General features: G+C 45.6%; 1 protein-coding gene across 1 annotated transcript; it reads left to right on the forward strand.

Annotated features, from left to right (window-relative positions):
* The first annotated feature begins 618 nt into the window (after positions 1-618).
* Positions 619-14302, forward strand: ARPC2 (actin related protein 2/3 complex subunit 2). Its single transcript, XM_069732702.1, has 10 exons — positions 619-864; positions 3336-3370; positions 4281-4393; positions 7277-7322; positions 7547-7733; positions 8971-9064; positions 9242-9368; positions 9535-9635; positions 9756-9856; positions 13956-14302. The coding sequence occupies exons 1-10, from the start codon at positions 791-793 to the stop codon at positions 13978-13980; spliced, it is 903 nt and encodes a 300-aa protein (XP_069588803.1). The 5' UTR covers positions 619-790; the 3' UTR covers positions 13981-14302.
* Positions 14303-14661: the final 359 nt, after the last annotated feature.

Consider the following 14661-nt stretch of genomic DNA (forward strand, 5'->3'; position numbering starts at 1 on the left):
GAGGTTATGATGCCCTCCCTCCATGGTGAGGTTGTGTAGTGTGCCCCCGCTGCGGTTATGACGCGCCCCTCCGGGGTGGGATTGTGGTGCCTGCCCCCGCGGTGCGGTTGTGTAGTGTGCCCCCGCTGAGGTTATGATGCCCTCCCTCCATGGTGAGGTTGTGTAGTGTGCCCCCGCTGCGGTTATGACGCGCCCCTCCGGGGTGGGATTGTGGCGCCTTCCCCCGCGGTGCGGCTCAGACACGCGCCCTCATAACATATTTAACCCTTTGAGCAATGTGTTTCCCCAGCAGCCTCGTATATCCCACTGTCGCGGGCTGTCAGCACGGATTGTCCTCAGTCACGGAATAAAATGTGAACTGGAGAAAACACGGAGAATTCCTGTCATTCAATCAATGGGAAGAGCTCACGCTGGACAGGCGGCGCACAGACAGCCCTACTGCCTGACCGGGGCCTTCCATCTCCCCCGGTGGCCATTTTGTTGTACGGTGGAAATAAAGTTTTCCTTTCAGTAAAAATATAATGAGAAACTGTCATTTGTGTCCGCCATGGTGGAAGTATCGATGATACAATACTTTTCTGTCACGATAGATGCAGTTTTGGTTTTTTCTTCGCACAGACGCCATGTTGTTGTACGGCGGAAGTGTGAGCGGGAGGCGCCATATTGCCTGACTGCCTCGCAGGACGGGAAGCCGAGAGTCTGGGCGGGGAGCGGCCGCCTGTCACTGACGGACACCGAGAAGCAGCTTCATCCTTCCGTGAGGTGAATCCCCCCGCAGCCAGGAGCCGCCATGATCCTGCTGGAGGTGAACAACCGCATCATCGAGGACACCCTGAGCCTCAAGTTCGAGAACTCCGCGGCCGGGTGAGTGCGGGGGAGGAGGGCGGCGGCCGGTGGGACCGGGTGCTACTGTAACAACCCCCCAGCGGTGACAGGAAGCCCTCCCGGACTGTAGGGATGTGGCCATTCACTGACAGCAAGCAGAGATGGGAGGCTGGTGGTGTTTGCCCACATTCATGGATTCCAGTCCAGAGCTGTTACTTCTCACAGCTGGGGGTTTGTTACAGCAGCATCCTGTGAGGCGCAGGCTGTTGGGGCCATGCTGGGAGTTGTAGTGTTACAGCAGCTGCAGGAGATGCCTGACCCCCGCCCCTGTCATCTCCAGACTGATACATTGTAACCACCTGTCCCTGTGTTCAGAGAATTATCAGCACCAAATGCAACTGTAACAAACCCGCAGCTGTGAGGCGGGAAAAACTGTTACTCCCCCTCTGTACTTAAATGTTTCCATTCCCTGACAGCAAGCAGGGAGGGAGATGAAGTGAAGCACACGGAGCAGCCGTCCATCGTGGATTTTTCTGACGCTCCAGTGTTGAGACATTTGGCATTTTTACGCTTTGCCCCGCCTACTATTGTAGATGGGTGTGGCTTATCAGGGGCGGGGCCCAGGTGGATGGGTTATGTTATAAAGGACCACCCGGATGTTTGACTTGTCAGTGATGTGCGGACGCTGCCCCCATCATGGCGTCCCCTCTGGATACATATATATATATATACCCTCAGTAGAGGAAGTGGGGAGACGTCGTTCGCGTCACTTCCTCTTCTCTGCTGCATTTCAGGACAAGCCCCATCGTGTCCGCAGCGAGCGCTGTCCCCGGAGCCGTGCTCATACTCGTCCCAGCAATGTGCACGGCTCCAGTAGTTCCCAGTGTAGTGAAAGCCGGGGCTGGTGGTATTATCAGATTGGGGGGGCCGTGCTCTCACCCCCTCTGCTCAGCTGTCTTCACCCATACGAGCCCCCCCACCTACCTGCTCGCTGTCTACTTAAAGGGGCTTTCCGGGTTTAGACTATTGATGCATCATCAGGGCAGTATTATCAGATGCTTCATTAATTTTCTGAGGCTGCCTGACGTAGCCCCCCGCCCTTTCACTTAGTGGTTGGACCCCCTACTCGCAGTAGTTTTCTGCTCCTGCTGAAGGCTTCACAGTGAAGGTGTGCTTATAAAGGAAGCAATAATTATCCCTTGCTTCTGATCTTCGTCCGTGAGACTAGAAAAGAACGAACCGACCAGCGATCACGTAACGCTGCAGCCAATCATCAGCCTCAGGTGTCCTCTGTCCCGGAGTGCTAGAGAGAAGGGCAGAATTTGGAGATATTGAAGGCTTTCATCTATGACGAGCACAGATTACCAATGTCACGCTTTAAGGAATATCAGAGACCCCTTTAGCACTGATTCTGTGGACAGTAGTAACTTTTTACCCGAATATACCCCTTTAAGTAAACTGCACACAGGTTGGCTCACACCAGGTTTGCTGCCCCTTCCAACAATTGATCGGGGGTCTGACGATGCTGATCTAACAGTCATCATCATCGTCTTTATTTTTATGTAGCGCTAACATATTCCGCAGCACTTTACAGCTTTACACACATTATCATCGCTGTCCCCAATGGGGCTCACAATCTACATTCCCTATCAGTACGTCTTTGGAATATGGGAGGAAACCAGAGAACCCGGAGGAAACTCACGCGAACATGGGGAGAACATACAAACTCTTTGCAGATGTTGTCCTTGGTGGGGTTTGAACCCAGGACTCCAGCGCTGCAGTGCTAACCACTGTGCCACCGTGCTGCCCATAGTGTTGGTTTATGCTAATAAATGGCCCATTAACACTCAAAACCCAGAAAGTCCCTTAAAAATCTGTTGGTAACGTCAAGCCGTCCCCCCTCACTGCATACTGGCGGTGTTGTGTGGCCCCTCTCCTGAGCGTGCTCTGTCCTGGCGGTGCCACATGGCACATCTTCCGAGCGCGGTCCCTCTTGGCGGCACCCATCCCCCACGCTCACTCTGTCCTAGCACTGCGCTGGACCTGTATGGGCCGATGTTGCCGTAAATTGCGCCTGTCGTTATATTTCCCATAAATCGCATGTATACGTGTGATATCGGCAGTCGTATTCCCTTCTCCACCTTCCATCACTTAGTTCGTCTCTTTAGAAATGTTCTGAATCTTCCTCAGTGGCCGACAGATCAGTCCAAAGTAATAAAATAATAATAATTCTGCAGCACTTCATAATTCTGAGCTGAGAATGCAGAATAACATAGGTTCACCACAAGAGGAGTGAGGCCTGTGCTTACAGTCTACGAATAGGGCAGAGGGGGGATGCGGCTGCAGGCTCTCTCCATTGGAGGCTGGTATAGTCAGTGGTGATACAAAGATGACGCAGTAGGAAGTTAGTAGCTGTTATCTTCTGCATCGGGTGGATCAGCTGATGTCGGCTTCCAGTCTTCATTTTTCACCTGTTCATAATTTTTTTTTTTTTTCCTTTCCTTTTGTAGGAACAAGCCGGAGGCTGTGGAGGTGACATTCGCAGGTGACACTTCTATTTTTTTTTTTTTATATCATGTCAGTTATAATGCAGCTCGTCTGTGGTTCCACCTGTTATTGCCATTTTATAAAGTGACAGCATGTTCCTGGGATAATCTAATCCGTCATTTTATGACCGGTGGGGTCTGAAGCTCTGGGAGAATGAAGACGATGCAGAGCTGATTTATGGTTTTATGTCCTTCACTGCACCAGGAAAACAAGGACACAGCACTAAAACAGCTCTGTAGCCCCTGTATTTTCCAGTTCAGTGGGGCCACCACCGATGACAAAGTGATGGCTTATCCTGGCGATTTGTAACCATTGTACAACATGAGAATTCCCTTTAATGAGACTGTCCAATCTGCAGGCAAAAAAAAAGTCCCAAGCCACCATTTCTGCGCTTAATACACCAAGCCTCAGAGCTAGATGGAATATTGTGGGCTGGCGTAATTCTGCTCAGGGTTTGTTACAATGCATCAGTGCAGGATCATGTATCTCCCTTCTATCATGTACTCTCCTGTACTGATACATTGTTACAAGCTCCACTGCAGCAGAATCGAGTGCAGTCGTACATTATTGAGCAGCACAACGAGCCGTTAACTAGTGATTTATCGTTGTGTAATCCTGGACGTGTCCTGTAATTGCTGCTCATCAGGGTGGATTTGTGTCACCAGCAGCGGCTGAGTCTCCATAGTGGAGAGGAAATGGGGTGTCTACATGCAATAAAGTTACACAAACTTCACATCTGTATCTTGTTTTTTTTCTTTTCTTTGTCCATTTGAATCCACATGACCCAATGAGTTTATATGACACCACTCCCTGTCCTGTATGTACAGTCTACAGCTCCCACTGAGGTTGTTACATAGCGTCTGGATGATTAACCTAATGATGTGATTTTCTCCCTCTCCCCCTTGTAGACTTTGATGGCGTTCTGTATCACATCTCCAACCCTAATGCCGACAAGGCGAAGGTGATGATCAGCATCTCTCTGAAATTCTACAAGGAGCTGCAGGATCATGGGGCCGATGAGGTGCGTGCCAAAAGTTAGAATTCAGAGGTTCAGGGGCCACATATGGGTAATTATTCATTTTATTTCACCCTCTTTCATATATTCCGTTATGTTTAATGAAGGAAGCCGTCACCCCCAAAATCGATGGTGAGGTAAGCTCACCGTCATCAGGGGCTTATCTACAGCATGCTGTAATGCTGTAGATAAGCCCCCGATGTTACCTGAAAGAGGAGAAAAAGAGGTTATATTACACTCACCCAGGGGCGGTCCTGCTGCTGGTCCGGTCAAATGGGTGTCTCAGGTCCACTCCGGCGCCTCCTATCTTCATTCCATTACGTCCTCTTCTGGTCTTCACACCGCGGCGCAGGCGTGCTTTATCTCCCTGTTGAGGGCAGAGTAAAGTACTGCAGTGCGTAGGCGCTGGGCCTCTCTGACTTTTCCGGCGCCTGTGCACTGCAGTACTTTGCTCTGCCCTCAACAGGGAGATAAAGTACGCCTGCGCCAGAGCCACGGCGTGAAAACCAGAAGAGGACGTCATGGAATGAAGATGGGAGGCGCCGGAGTGGACCTGAGACACCCATCGGAGCAGGACCGCCCCTGGGTGAGTATAATCTAACCTCTTTTTCTCCTCTTTCAGGTAACATCGGCGGCTTATCTACAGCATAAGCCCCTGATGACGGTCAGCTTACCTCACCATCAATTTTGGGGGTGACAGGTTCCCTTTAAAGGGATTGTTTCGTGAATATAATGGAGCTGAAGGTTGGAAGATTCCTCTCCTTTCCCCATAAAGGGGAGACGCTGCTATTTCCAAATCCCATTCTTTTTCTGAAGGCTTCCCAAAGTCCCAGCTGATCAAACACTGATACATGGTTACAAACTTCAGCAGTGACACCAGGACAAAGTCAAGTTTTCAGTCCCTGTAGTTGGGGAGAAATGAGCAGCAAGCAGTGATGTTGAATTTGGTAAAGCAAGAACGTTTGTTACGAAGTGCAGGGAGGTGAATGGAGGATACACCGCCGGCCCCTCCACACCAGCAGACCCCAGGGGCATTGCTTCACATTCACTTTCCTTTACAGTCCTCCATAGTCTCATGCACAGCAGGGTGATCTCCTGTGGGGGAGGGGGATTACATTATTTGTAGTTACATTGACCCTCCCCCCCCCCCCCCCCCCCCCCCCCCCCCCCCGTAGCATCCGATTAGGGGGATTTCTGTGGTTCCCTGTTGGTTTGTTTGGTTTTTTTTTTTTGTACTGCACAAAAGGAGAAAGTTATTCAGGATTTATTTTGCTGCTGACGTCTGCAGAAAACGTTTCTGGTGTGGGAAAATCTGTGTGTTGTTCTGTGAAGACAATGCTGGCGGCCATCAGTGCAGAGACCCTTCACTGATCTCTGTGTGACTGTCGGGCTGGCCACTTACACAACAGCAGGTGATTAGGCTCTGATAAGCGGCTATGGCAAAGTGCTAGGACCCCAAGTGATCAGCTTCGATCTGTACGGAAACATTGAGTTCTCATTTCCTCTGCAGTGCCTCCACAGGAGAAATTAAGTATTACACCATGTCATGTCATTGGGTTGTCTACTAGAGGGATGCTCCTTATCATTCTCTTTTGGATCCCCTTTATTAACCCCATAGTACCAAGCTAAAAACCAGCGAATATATTTATACCAGACGCTGTGTATCCGTGGCTCCATCTAGTCGCCGGCTTCACATTCGGGCACAGCGGTTATGTCTTCTGGAAAGACTCTGTAACATGCAGAAAACATGGCTGTCATAGTGGGGGTGGGACTGCCCCTATTGTCGCCTGGACTAGTGATGGCGTTTGTGCATTACGTGGGCCGCATTGAGTTTAGGGTCCCTGCTGGGTGAGTGGGCGCTCGCTAATGAGTGCTGGGTGAGTGGGCGCTCGCTATTGAGTGCTGGGTGAGTGGGCGCTCGCTGAGTGCCGTGTACCCGGCCGCTGCATTGCTGGTATAATCAGGAGGCGGCAGGGATTGTGCTCGGATTTCTCCACAATTGATGCACTTCTCATTTTTAACCCCTTTATTTGGTCCTAATTAAAAAATCAAACGATAACCACATTTTTGCTCGGCTGTTTCCACCTCTGCGTGCAGTGTCTGCCCACAGTTTGCAGTCCACTGTTTTTTTGCTGGTTGTTCTCCTGGTGTCGTACATGACGCCGCTGATCTCCCTCATATTCTTCCCATCTGTTACTGTAGCAATGAGCAGAGATCCTTGTATGGCAGAAAGGACGTCTTGTGATGTGTGCGGTCAGGGCAGGAAATGTGTCACTTCCTGAGTCGCTTAGCTCAGCTACATCACTGGTGTAAGTGCTGTCCACAGCCCGACGTGTATGCAGTCATCCTAGGACTGCAGCGTAATGCATATTCATGGTATATGGCTGCAGATGATTACACCATTTGCTGACTCCAGCGAGTGTACGGCTGCAGGTGGTTACGCCGTGTGCAGACCCCAGCGAGTGTACGGCTGCAGGTGGTTACGCCATATGCTGACCACAGCGAGTGTACGGCTGCTGGTGGTTACGCCGTATGCTGACCCCAGCGAGTGTACGGCTGCAGGTGGTTATGCCATATGCTGACTCCAGCGAGTGTACGGCTGCTGGTGGCTACGCCGTATGCTGACCCCAGCGAGTGTACGGCTGCTGGTGGCTACGCCGTATGCTGACCCCAGCGAGTGTACGGCTGCAGGTGGTTATGCCGTATACTGACCCCAGCGAGTGTACGGCTGCAGGTGGTTAGGCCATATACTGACCCCAGCGAGTGTACGGCTGCAGGTGGTTAGGCCGTGTGCAGACCCTGGCGAGTGTACGTCTCCTTTTTGTTCACACAGTTAATACTTTATAGTTGCTCTGATAGCTGATCGTTTTGTTTGTTCTTAATTCTCAGGTACTGAAGAACATCTATGGAAGTTTCCTAACCTCTCCTGAGCCTGGTAAGATTTTGTCTGATTTTTTTCCTGATAACATGCATTTCTGTATGTTATCAGGCACATCGGCCTCGTTTTCACCACGCCACAATACAGCTCATGAACTGGCATAGTGTTGTCATACCAGTGTACAATGCATTTTTTCACTTTATATTGTGATCTTTGGAAAGCACTGATAAAAAAAACATTTTCTGGTGCCACCATGTGATGGATTTCTCTCTTCTCCTCAGGTTACAATGTATCTTTGCTTTTTGATCTGGAGAATCTTCCTTCCAACCGCGACGCCATGATCCACCAGGCCGGTATGCTCAAGAGGAACTGCTTCGCCTCAGTGTTTGAGAAATACTTCAGATTCCAGGAAGAAGGAAAAGATGGCGAGAGGAGAGCCGTAATCCACTACCGGGAGGACGAGACCATGTGAGTCCTTCATGACGAGCCCCGAACTATAACCGAGCCGATATGGTCACCCTTAATAATGCAAGAATATAACTACTATAATACTGCCCCTATGTACAAGAATATAACTATTATAATACTGCTCCTATGTACAAGAATATAACTACTATAATACTGCCCCTATGTACAAGAATATAACTACTATAATACTGCCCCTATGTACAAGAATATAACTACTATAATACTGCCCCTATGTACAAGAATATAACTACTATAATACTGCCCCTATGTACAAGAATATAACTACTATAATACTGCCCCTATGTACAAGAATATAACTGCTATAATTCTGCTCGCATGTACAAGAATATAACTACTATAATACTGCTCCTATGTACAAGAATATAACTACTATACTACTGCCCCTATGTACAAGAATATAACTACTATAATACTGCCCCTATGTACAAGAATATAACTACTATAATACTGCTCCTTTGTACAAGAATATAACTACTATAATACTGCCCCTATGTACAAGAATATAACTACTATAATACTGCCCCTATGTACAAGAATATAACTACTATAATACTGCCCCTATGTACAAGAATATAACTACTATAATACTGCCCCTATGTACAAGAATATAACTACTATAATACTGCCCCTATGTACAAGAATATAACTACTATAATACTGCCCCTATGTACAAGAATATAACTACTATAATACTGCCCCTATGTACAAGAATATAACTACTATAATACTGCCCCTATGTACAAGAATATAACTACTATAATACTGCCCCTATGTACAAGAATATAACTACTATAATACTGCCCCTATGTACAAGAATATAACTACTATAATACTGCCCCTATGTACAAGAATATAACTACTATAATACTGCCCCTATGTACAAGAATATAACTACTATAATACTGCCCCTATGTACAAGAATATAACTACTATAATACTGCCCCTATGTACAAGAATATAACTACTATAATACTGCCCCTATGTACAAGAATATAACTACTATAATACTGCCCCTATGTACAAGAATATAACTACTATAATACTGCCCCTATGTACAAGAATATAACTACTATAATACTGCCCCTATGTACAAGAATATAACTACTATAATACTGCCCCTATGTACAAGAATATAACTACTATAATACTGCGCCCTATGTACTGTATAATACTATTCTGTCACTTGTCTGTCATTTAAATCAGTTATTACTTCTAGGTATGTGGAAGCTAAGAAGGACCGGGTGACGGTGGTGTTCAGCACAGTATTTAAGGACGATGATGATGTGGTTATAGGGAAGGTTTTCATGCAGGTTAGTATGTGACTGCTGTATAGTAATATTGTCGTCGGTGGTCAGTCTTGTCTTCGAGTACAGCACAGACTAGAGTTGTGTTGATGGTGGTGACCCTCTGGATATGTTTTCACCTGTTGCCAGTACAGATGAGCTTGAGTAGTTAGGGAACGTCTTTCACCCAGTCTTTATTTGCAGGAGTTTAAGGAGGGACGCCGCGCCAGTCACACCGCACCTCAGGTTCTTTTCAGCCATCGGGAGCCTCCCCTGGAGCTGAAGGACACGGACGCAGCAGTGGGAGATAACATTGGATATATCACATTTGGTGAGTGCACACTATGGACACGACTATAATATCAACACTGCAGACAATCACTGATTGCACCTTCATTCACAGCAGGTCATTTACATGTGGATTTCTGGAAAGGGCTGAGCAGCACTAATGCCCCACATGACTCCTGCATTTCTTACGTCTTCTTTTGTATCCTTAGTGCTCTTCCCACGTCACACCAACGCCAACGCACGGGACAACACCATCAATCTCATTCACACGTTCCGGGACTACCTGCACTACCACATCAAGTGCTCCAAGGTGGGTTCTCTGCACATCCCCGCTCCTGGGTGCCCCGATACATGTTATGGCCGTTATTGACGTCATCAAAAAAAATGTGAGGTTTTACATTTAATGCCCTTGTTTCTTCTTTCTTTAAAGGCTTACATTCATACTCGCATGAGAGCAAAAACCTCAGACTTCCTCAAGGTTCTGAACAGAGCTCGTCCGGACGCAGAGAGGAAGGAGATGAAGACCATATCGTGAGTTGATATGATTATGGGGTAGCCTCTTAAAAACGGGTGATAACTTCTTGATTGGTGCTGTGACTCCTACCAATTCCCCCTTTTTTAGTGTACCCATCTTACCGGTTGGAGACCACCACTCCAGTAGTTATCACTTCTCCTGTGGATATTGTTTGTCTTTTAACCAGAATACTCCTTTAATTCATTGCAGAATTTAAAAAACAAAAAAAAAAGTTCCTTCAACTTTCTCTTTGTTTCCTTGTCGTTTTCAAGATCTCTGCTTATTGTCAGTGAACAGGAATATTCTTGTTTATATCCTCACAATGAAAAGTAGTTTATTTCTTTTTTACAGCTGAGGGTTTGCTTCACTTGTATCCAGTCTATATAATTTACTCACGGCTGACTCATTTTACTTGCGGCAATACTTTGTAAGGACAAACAAACCAGAAATTTGTGCTTATGGTGTATGTACCTCACACCAGGCGATGTAGATTAAATTGCAGCAAAGTCTCAGCTGTGAGCAGCATTCGGGGTCTCTGAGTATTTGTGACTGCTCGGAGATTTCGTTTTCCTTGCCGCAGCTGCATGATTTACAGCTATTAGCCAGCTTGATTACACGTGGGGATTCTCTAGCAACCAGGCAACCCCCACATGTACTCAGGCTGGCTAGCAGCTGTAAATCATTCAGCTGTGTCAATAAAAACTATTTTTCCGAGCAGTCACAAATACTCGGAGACCACCTGATCAACGAGTACACTCGCTCATCACTAGTTAAGATATGAGTAGAGGTGTATAGAAATGGAGATGCAGAACGTGACGTTACACAACAAATAAACCGCGCAATGTTTTATGTTTCTTCCTTGTTCTACACCCTAATAAAACCAAATAGTCGCATGTGAGGACGGTGCCAGGTTTGTGTGATGGTGGCGATAAGATCTGCACATACCTGTGGCCAGTGGTATTTATAAGCCCCGGGTGATGCAGAGATAACATTCAATATCAGACATTCCCATCTCCTGACGTGGCGGTACTATGTTTGCTGCTCTGTTTGGATTACATAGTAAGGGTAAGTTCACTCCTTGCATATTCGGTGTCAGGTTTCCACAATTTTGTTTGCAGAAAATCCTCAGTGTAACATAGTTCCAGCTAAAGTGGATCCAAGTTCAACAAATCTCCCCTACATATAGCTGAAAATATCTGCACAGAAATTGTGCTGTGGTTCCGACATCTGCAGTGTCTTATAGAATTGGGTGCGTTTAAAGGGTCGACATTGACTGTTAGGATCGCTACTTCCTATAGGTGGCACTAGAGATCCAGTCCTCTTCCCCTGAAGACAGTTTGCATAGAATGGGTGCAGCCCCCCAACTTCTCAATATTTAGGCTGAATCCTGCAGCAAAATTCATGTGTAACAAAAGCATATTTTTGTTCTCGCACACTACTGAAACATCTGCAGCAAAATGCAACGTATGATCTTACGCTGGAGATGTATCAGGAGCTCATCAGAGTCCTCCAGGGACCGGTTTACGCCTTGTGGGTTTGGATTTTATGCATTTTTCTAAACTGAAATCCTCCAGCATTTCTGCATGTCAAAATTGGGGGCTATTTTCTGAGGTAATTCATGCTTTTTAATGTGCATTTATTTCTGTTAGGAAAGAGCAAAAAAAAAACAATTTCAGGCCTGCATTTAACATTCGTGCCAACAAAGGAGCGTTTCCACAACAGAAATTGCAGCTATAAAAAAAAAAATGTAATAAAAGTCAATTTCTGTGCAGATTCCACATTAAAATGCAACATGTGGATGAGATTTATTTGAAAATTATTTTTGCTTGTACTGTAAAATACTGCAGCTTTTTCGTGGATATAATCCTGGCGTTCAGGGATTGTCATCGGAAAGAGACCTGTTGGTTAAACTCAGCTTTATGCGATCAATATATATATTTTTTTTATTTTTCCCGTATTACTATCTTTATTAAAAAATGTTAAATCTTGTCGTTTTCACACCAGCCACTGGGGTATTTAAGACTCCTCTTTCATGTCATTTTATGACATCCGCATGCAAATTAGGAGCAATAGACCGACCCACTCATTTTTTTTTTTTTCCATTGAAGCATCTAATGAGCATGTGCAGAATTCAGTGTGAAGGAAGGGGGAGCAGGTGTGCTGTGACATCCCCCAATATGATGAGTGGATCCGGTTTATAAGTATTACCCATCATTGTAATCCTGCCTGTGCTGAAAACTTTTCCTAAATCTGAAAGGACAAAAAATGAGCCTAAATGCACCAGTGGCTGCCATGTAAAAATTGAGTTTTCTATTTTTTGGGTTTTTTTTTTTCAATAAGGAATGCGATTTAAAAAAAAAAAACATGTAGCACAAAACCTGGTTTAATCAGTGTGAGCAGAAATCAACCTCTTCTCTTTAAAATCTGCACCAAGTACAGAGAGTGTGAACCAAGCCCAAAGATACAGCCAGAAATAAAAGTGCAAGGGGAACTCGTCATAAGAATTTTGTGTTTACCAGTTGACAACGTTACAAATTGCACCAAATTTATCCCAAATTCACACACATTCCATACTATTAAACGCATTTTTCTTTTTTACTACTTTGCGCCTCTTTTACAACTTATGAGCAAGACATAAAATACAGCAAAATCACAATATAAGTTTGACACTTGCTACATAAATGTTCCCTCATTGTGGCTGGTGGTCTCTAGAGATCTGTTCAGTCCCTTTATGGATTAGGTGCCGCTCGCTCAGATACTGTCTGATTCCAGCAGAGAGGGGCTGTTAGGGGTTCTCGCCTCTTACTGTTAAAGGGGCGGTGATAAATTGCAAGAGTCTTTAATAGATATGGATACATTTTATCCAAGGTATCTTTGAGATTGGGTCTTATTAAAAGCTTTGCACCATTTCCCACCTATAGCCTCGGAGTTACCCTGACTTAAGCTGTCTGCAGAACGAGTTAATGAAGAATCCATCATTGAGCTTGTTGTGGCGGGAGCATACACCTTCTATGTTCCTTTCTGCTGATTTATAACCCCATCAAACTCCCTATAAGAACGAGTTCACTGACTGATTCTCATTTGGCTCATTCTTCTGCCGGCATTAGACAGTCTAAGGCTATGTGCACACGTTGCAGATTTGGCTGCTGATTTTTCCACATCGTTTTTGAAAAATCCACAGGTAAAACAAAACGGATTTACCATGGAATTCCTATTGTGGAGCAGGTGTAAACCGCTGCAGAATCCGCACAAAGAATTGACATGCTGCGGAAAATACAATGTTTTCCGCACCATGGGCACTGTGGATTTGGTTTTCCATAGATTTACATGGTACTGTAAATTCATGGAGAACAGCTGCGAATCCGCAGCCGAATCTGCAACGTGTGCACATAGCCTTACAATAAAGACTATAGAAGGCAAACGGTGCAATATATGCTTCTTGGAACTCAATTTCAAAAATTATATTTGACCTTGTTAAAAACAAAAATTGCCACAAATGGGTCAATATATGTTAGTAGTACATGTAGACTGAGGGGGTCTTTGTGCGTTTTTTTTTAATGAAAGCTGAGGATCCTGTATTTTATGGCCCTGTCAGCTTTCTGGTTTTCCTCCCGTCCCTCTGTTGCTCCTCTTGGACATGTGTGATCTATTTTCTATCTGGGCGCTCTCACTCCTCTCGTTCTTGGGGTTTTTCCTAGTTTGGATTGACGCAGTCAGATCCATGCAGATAATTATCCATACTGATGAGAAGAATTGTAACACCCAGGTGTCAGTTTATTGCTACATTTCCAGGAGGATTAACTCAGGGACGGCTTATCATACGGTCTGAGACACGGCATTGTAATAAACATTTACTAACCGGATGCCTGGAGCGCTGCCGCTCCACCTTTAAAGGGATTGTTTGGGGCTGTTGGTTGTACCCTGTGACCTTCATGCCGCTCCTGAAGCTACAACTCCCAGGATGAGCAGATAGCAGCGTCTCTATATGTTATTTCAGCATAACAGCCTTGTCGGAATATTGCAGGTCCTCTGAGAAATGTGTAAACTTCCATATGCTGGATTACCAGATGCTAGATTAAAGGAATTTAACGAAAACTTTTTATTTTTTATTTTTAGGGGAAAGACCTTTGCCGCTCGTTGACCGCGTGGCTGACAACAATTCAATACCGTTAAAAAAAAAAAAAGCACCAATCACCCCTGGTGTCAGATTTCCAGGCGTAACGGTTCCAGTGTGACCCTCGGGGTAACGTTTAGTGAAATCCAATCTATTTGAAGCCGTGCTTTGCCAAGACCGAAATCGGATAAAGCAGGAACGGGACGTGCTCCATTTCTTCACGTCCCTCTACCCGGCGACATGTTCTGCTTTCTGTACTCGTTTCTTACACACACAAAAAGAAAATCCTGGTGAAAATTCGTTGTGCAAATTATGTTTTTGGAATTGTTAAATAAATCTTTCTATCCTATGTGTCGTTATGTAACTTGTTCACAACATGGCTCTTAAAGGAGATGTGGGGGGGGGTGGCGGGAGGGGTCTATAAACTCCATTAGGGAGGGGGATCCTCATTATTTTGCCAGAGAAGAGAACGTTTTTGCAGGACCCAACATGGGCAAATCATTGATCTCAGTGGGCGATGTGTAATTCTTACTTTCTCCTGCGGAGGAGCTGTAGCGAGATTACAGCACATCGCTGGGGGGGAGGGGGGCACCAAGAAAATCCTCTAATTTGGCAAATGAAAGTTATTGGTGTTTTTTTTTTTTTTTTTTTTTTTTTTTGTAGTTTATAGGACGTACAGTAAAGTATCGATTCTCTTCACTTTTCAGG

This window comes from Ranitomeya imitator, chromosome 7 (assembly GCF_032444005.1).
Source record: "Ranitomeya imitator isolate aRanImi1 chromosome 7, aRanImi1.pri, whole genome shotgun sequence".
NCBI lineage: Eukaryota > Metazoa > Chordata > Amphibia > Anura > Dendrobatidae > Ranitomeya > Ranitomeya imitator.

Excerpts from the sequence above, each read along its gene's own strand:
- ARPC2 (XM_069732702.1), top strand. The coding sequence starts at position 791 with ATGATCCTGCTGGAGGTGAACAACCGCATCATCGAGGACACCCTGAGC. Across the intron at positions 865-3,335 it reads TTCGAGAACTCCGCGGCCGG|GAACAAGCCGGAGGCTGTGG; the intron begins GTGAGTGCGGGG and ends TTCCTTTTGTAG. Across the intron at positions 7,323-7,546 it reads CCTAACCTCTCCTGAGCCTG|GTTACAATGTATCTTTGCTT; the intron begins GTAAGATTTTGT and ends TCTTCTCCTCAG.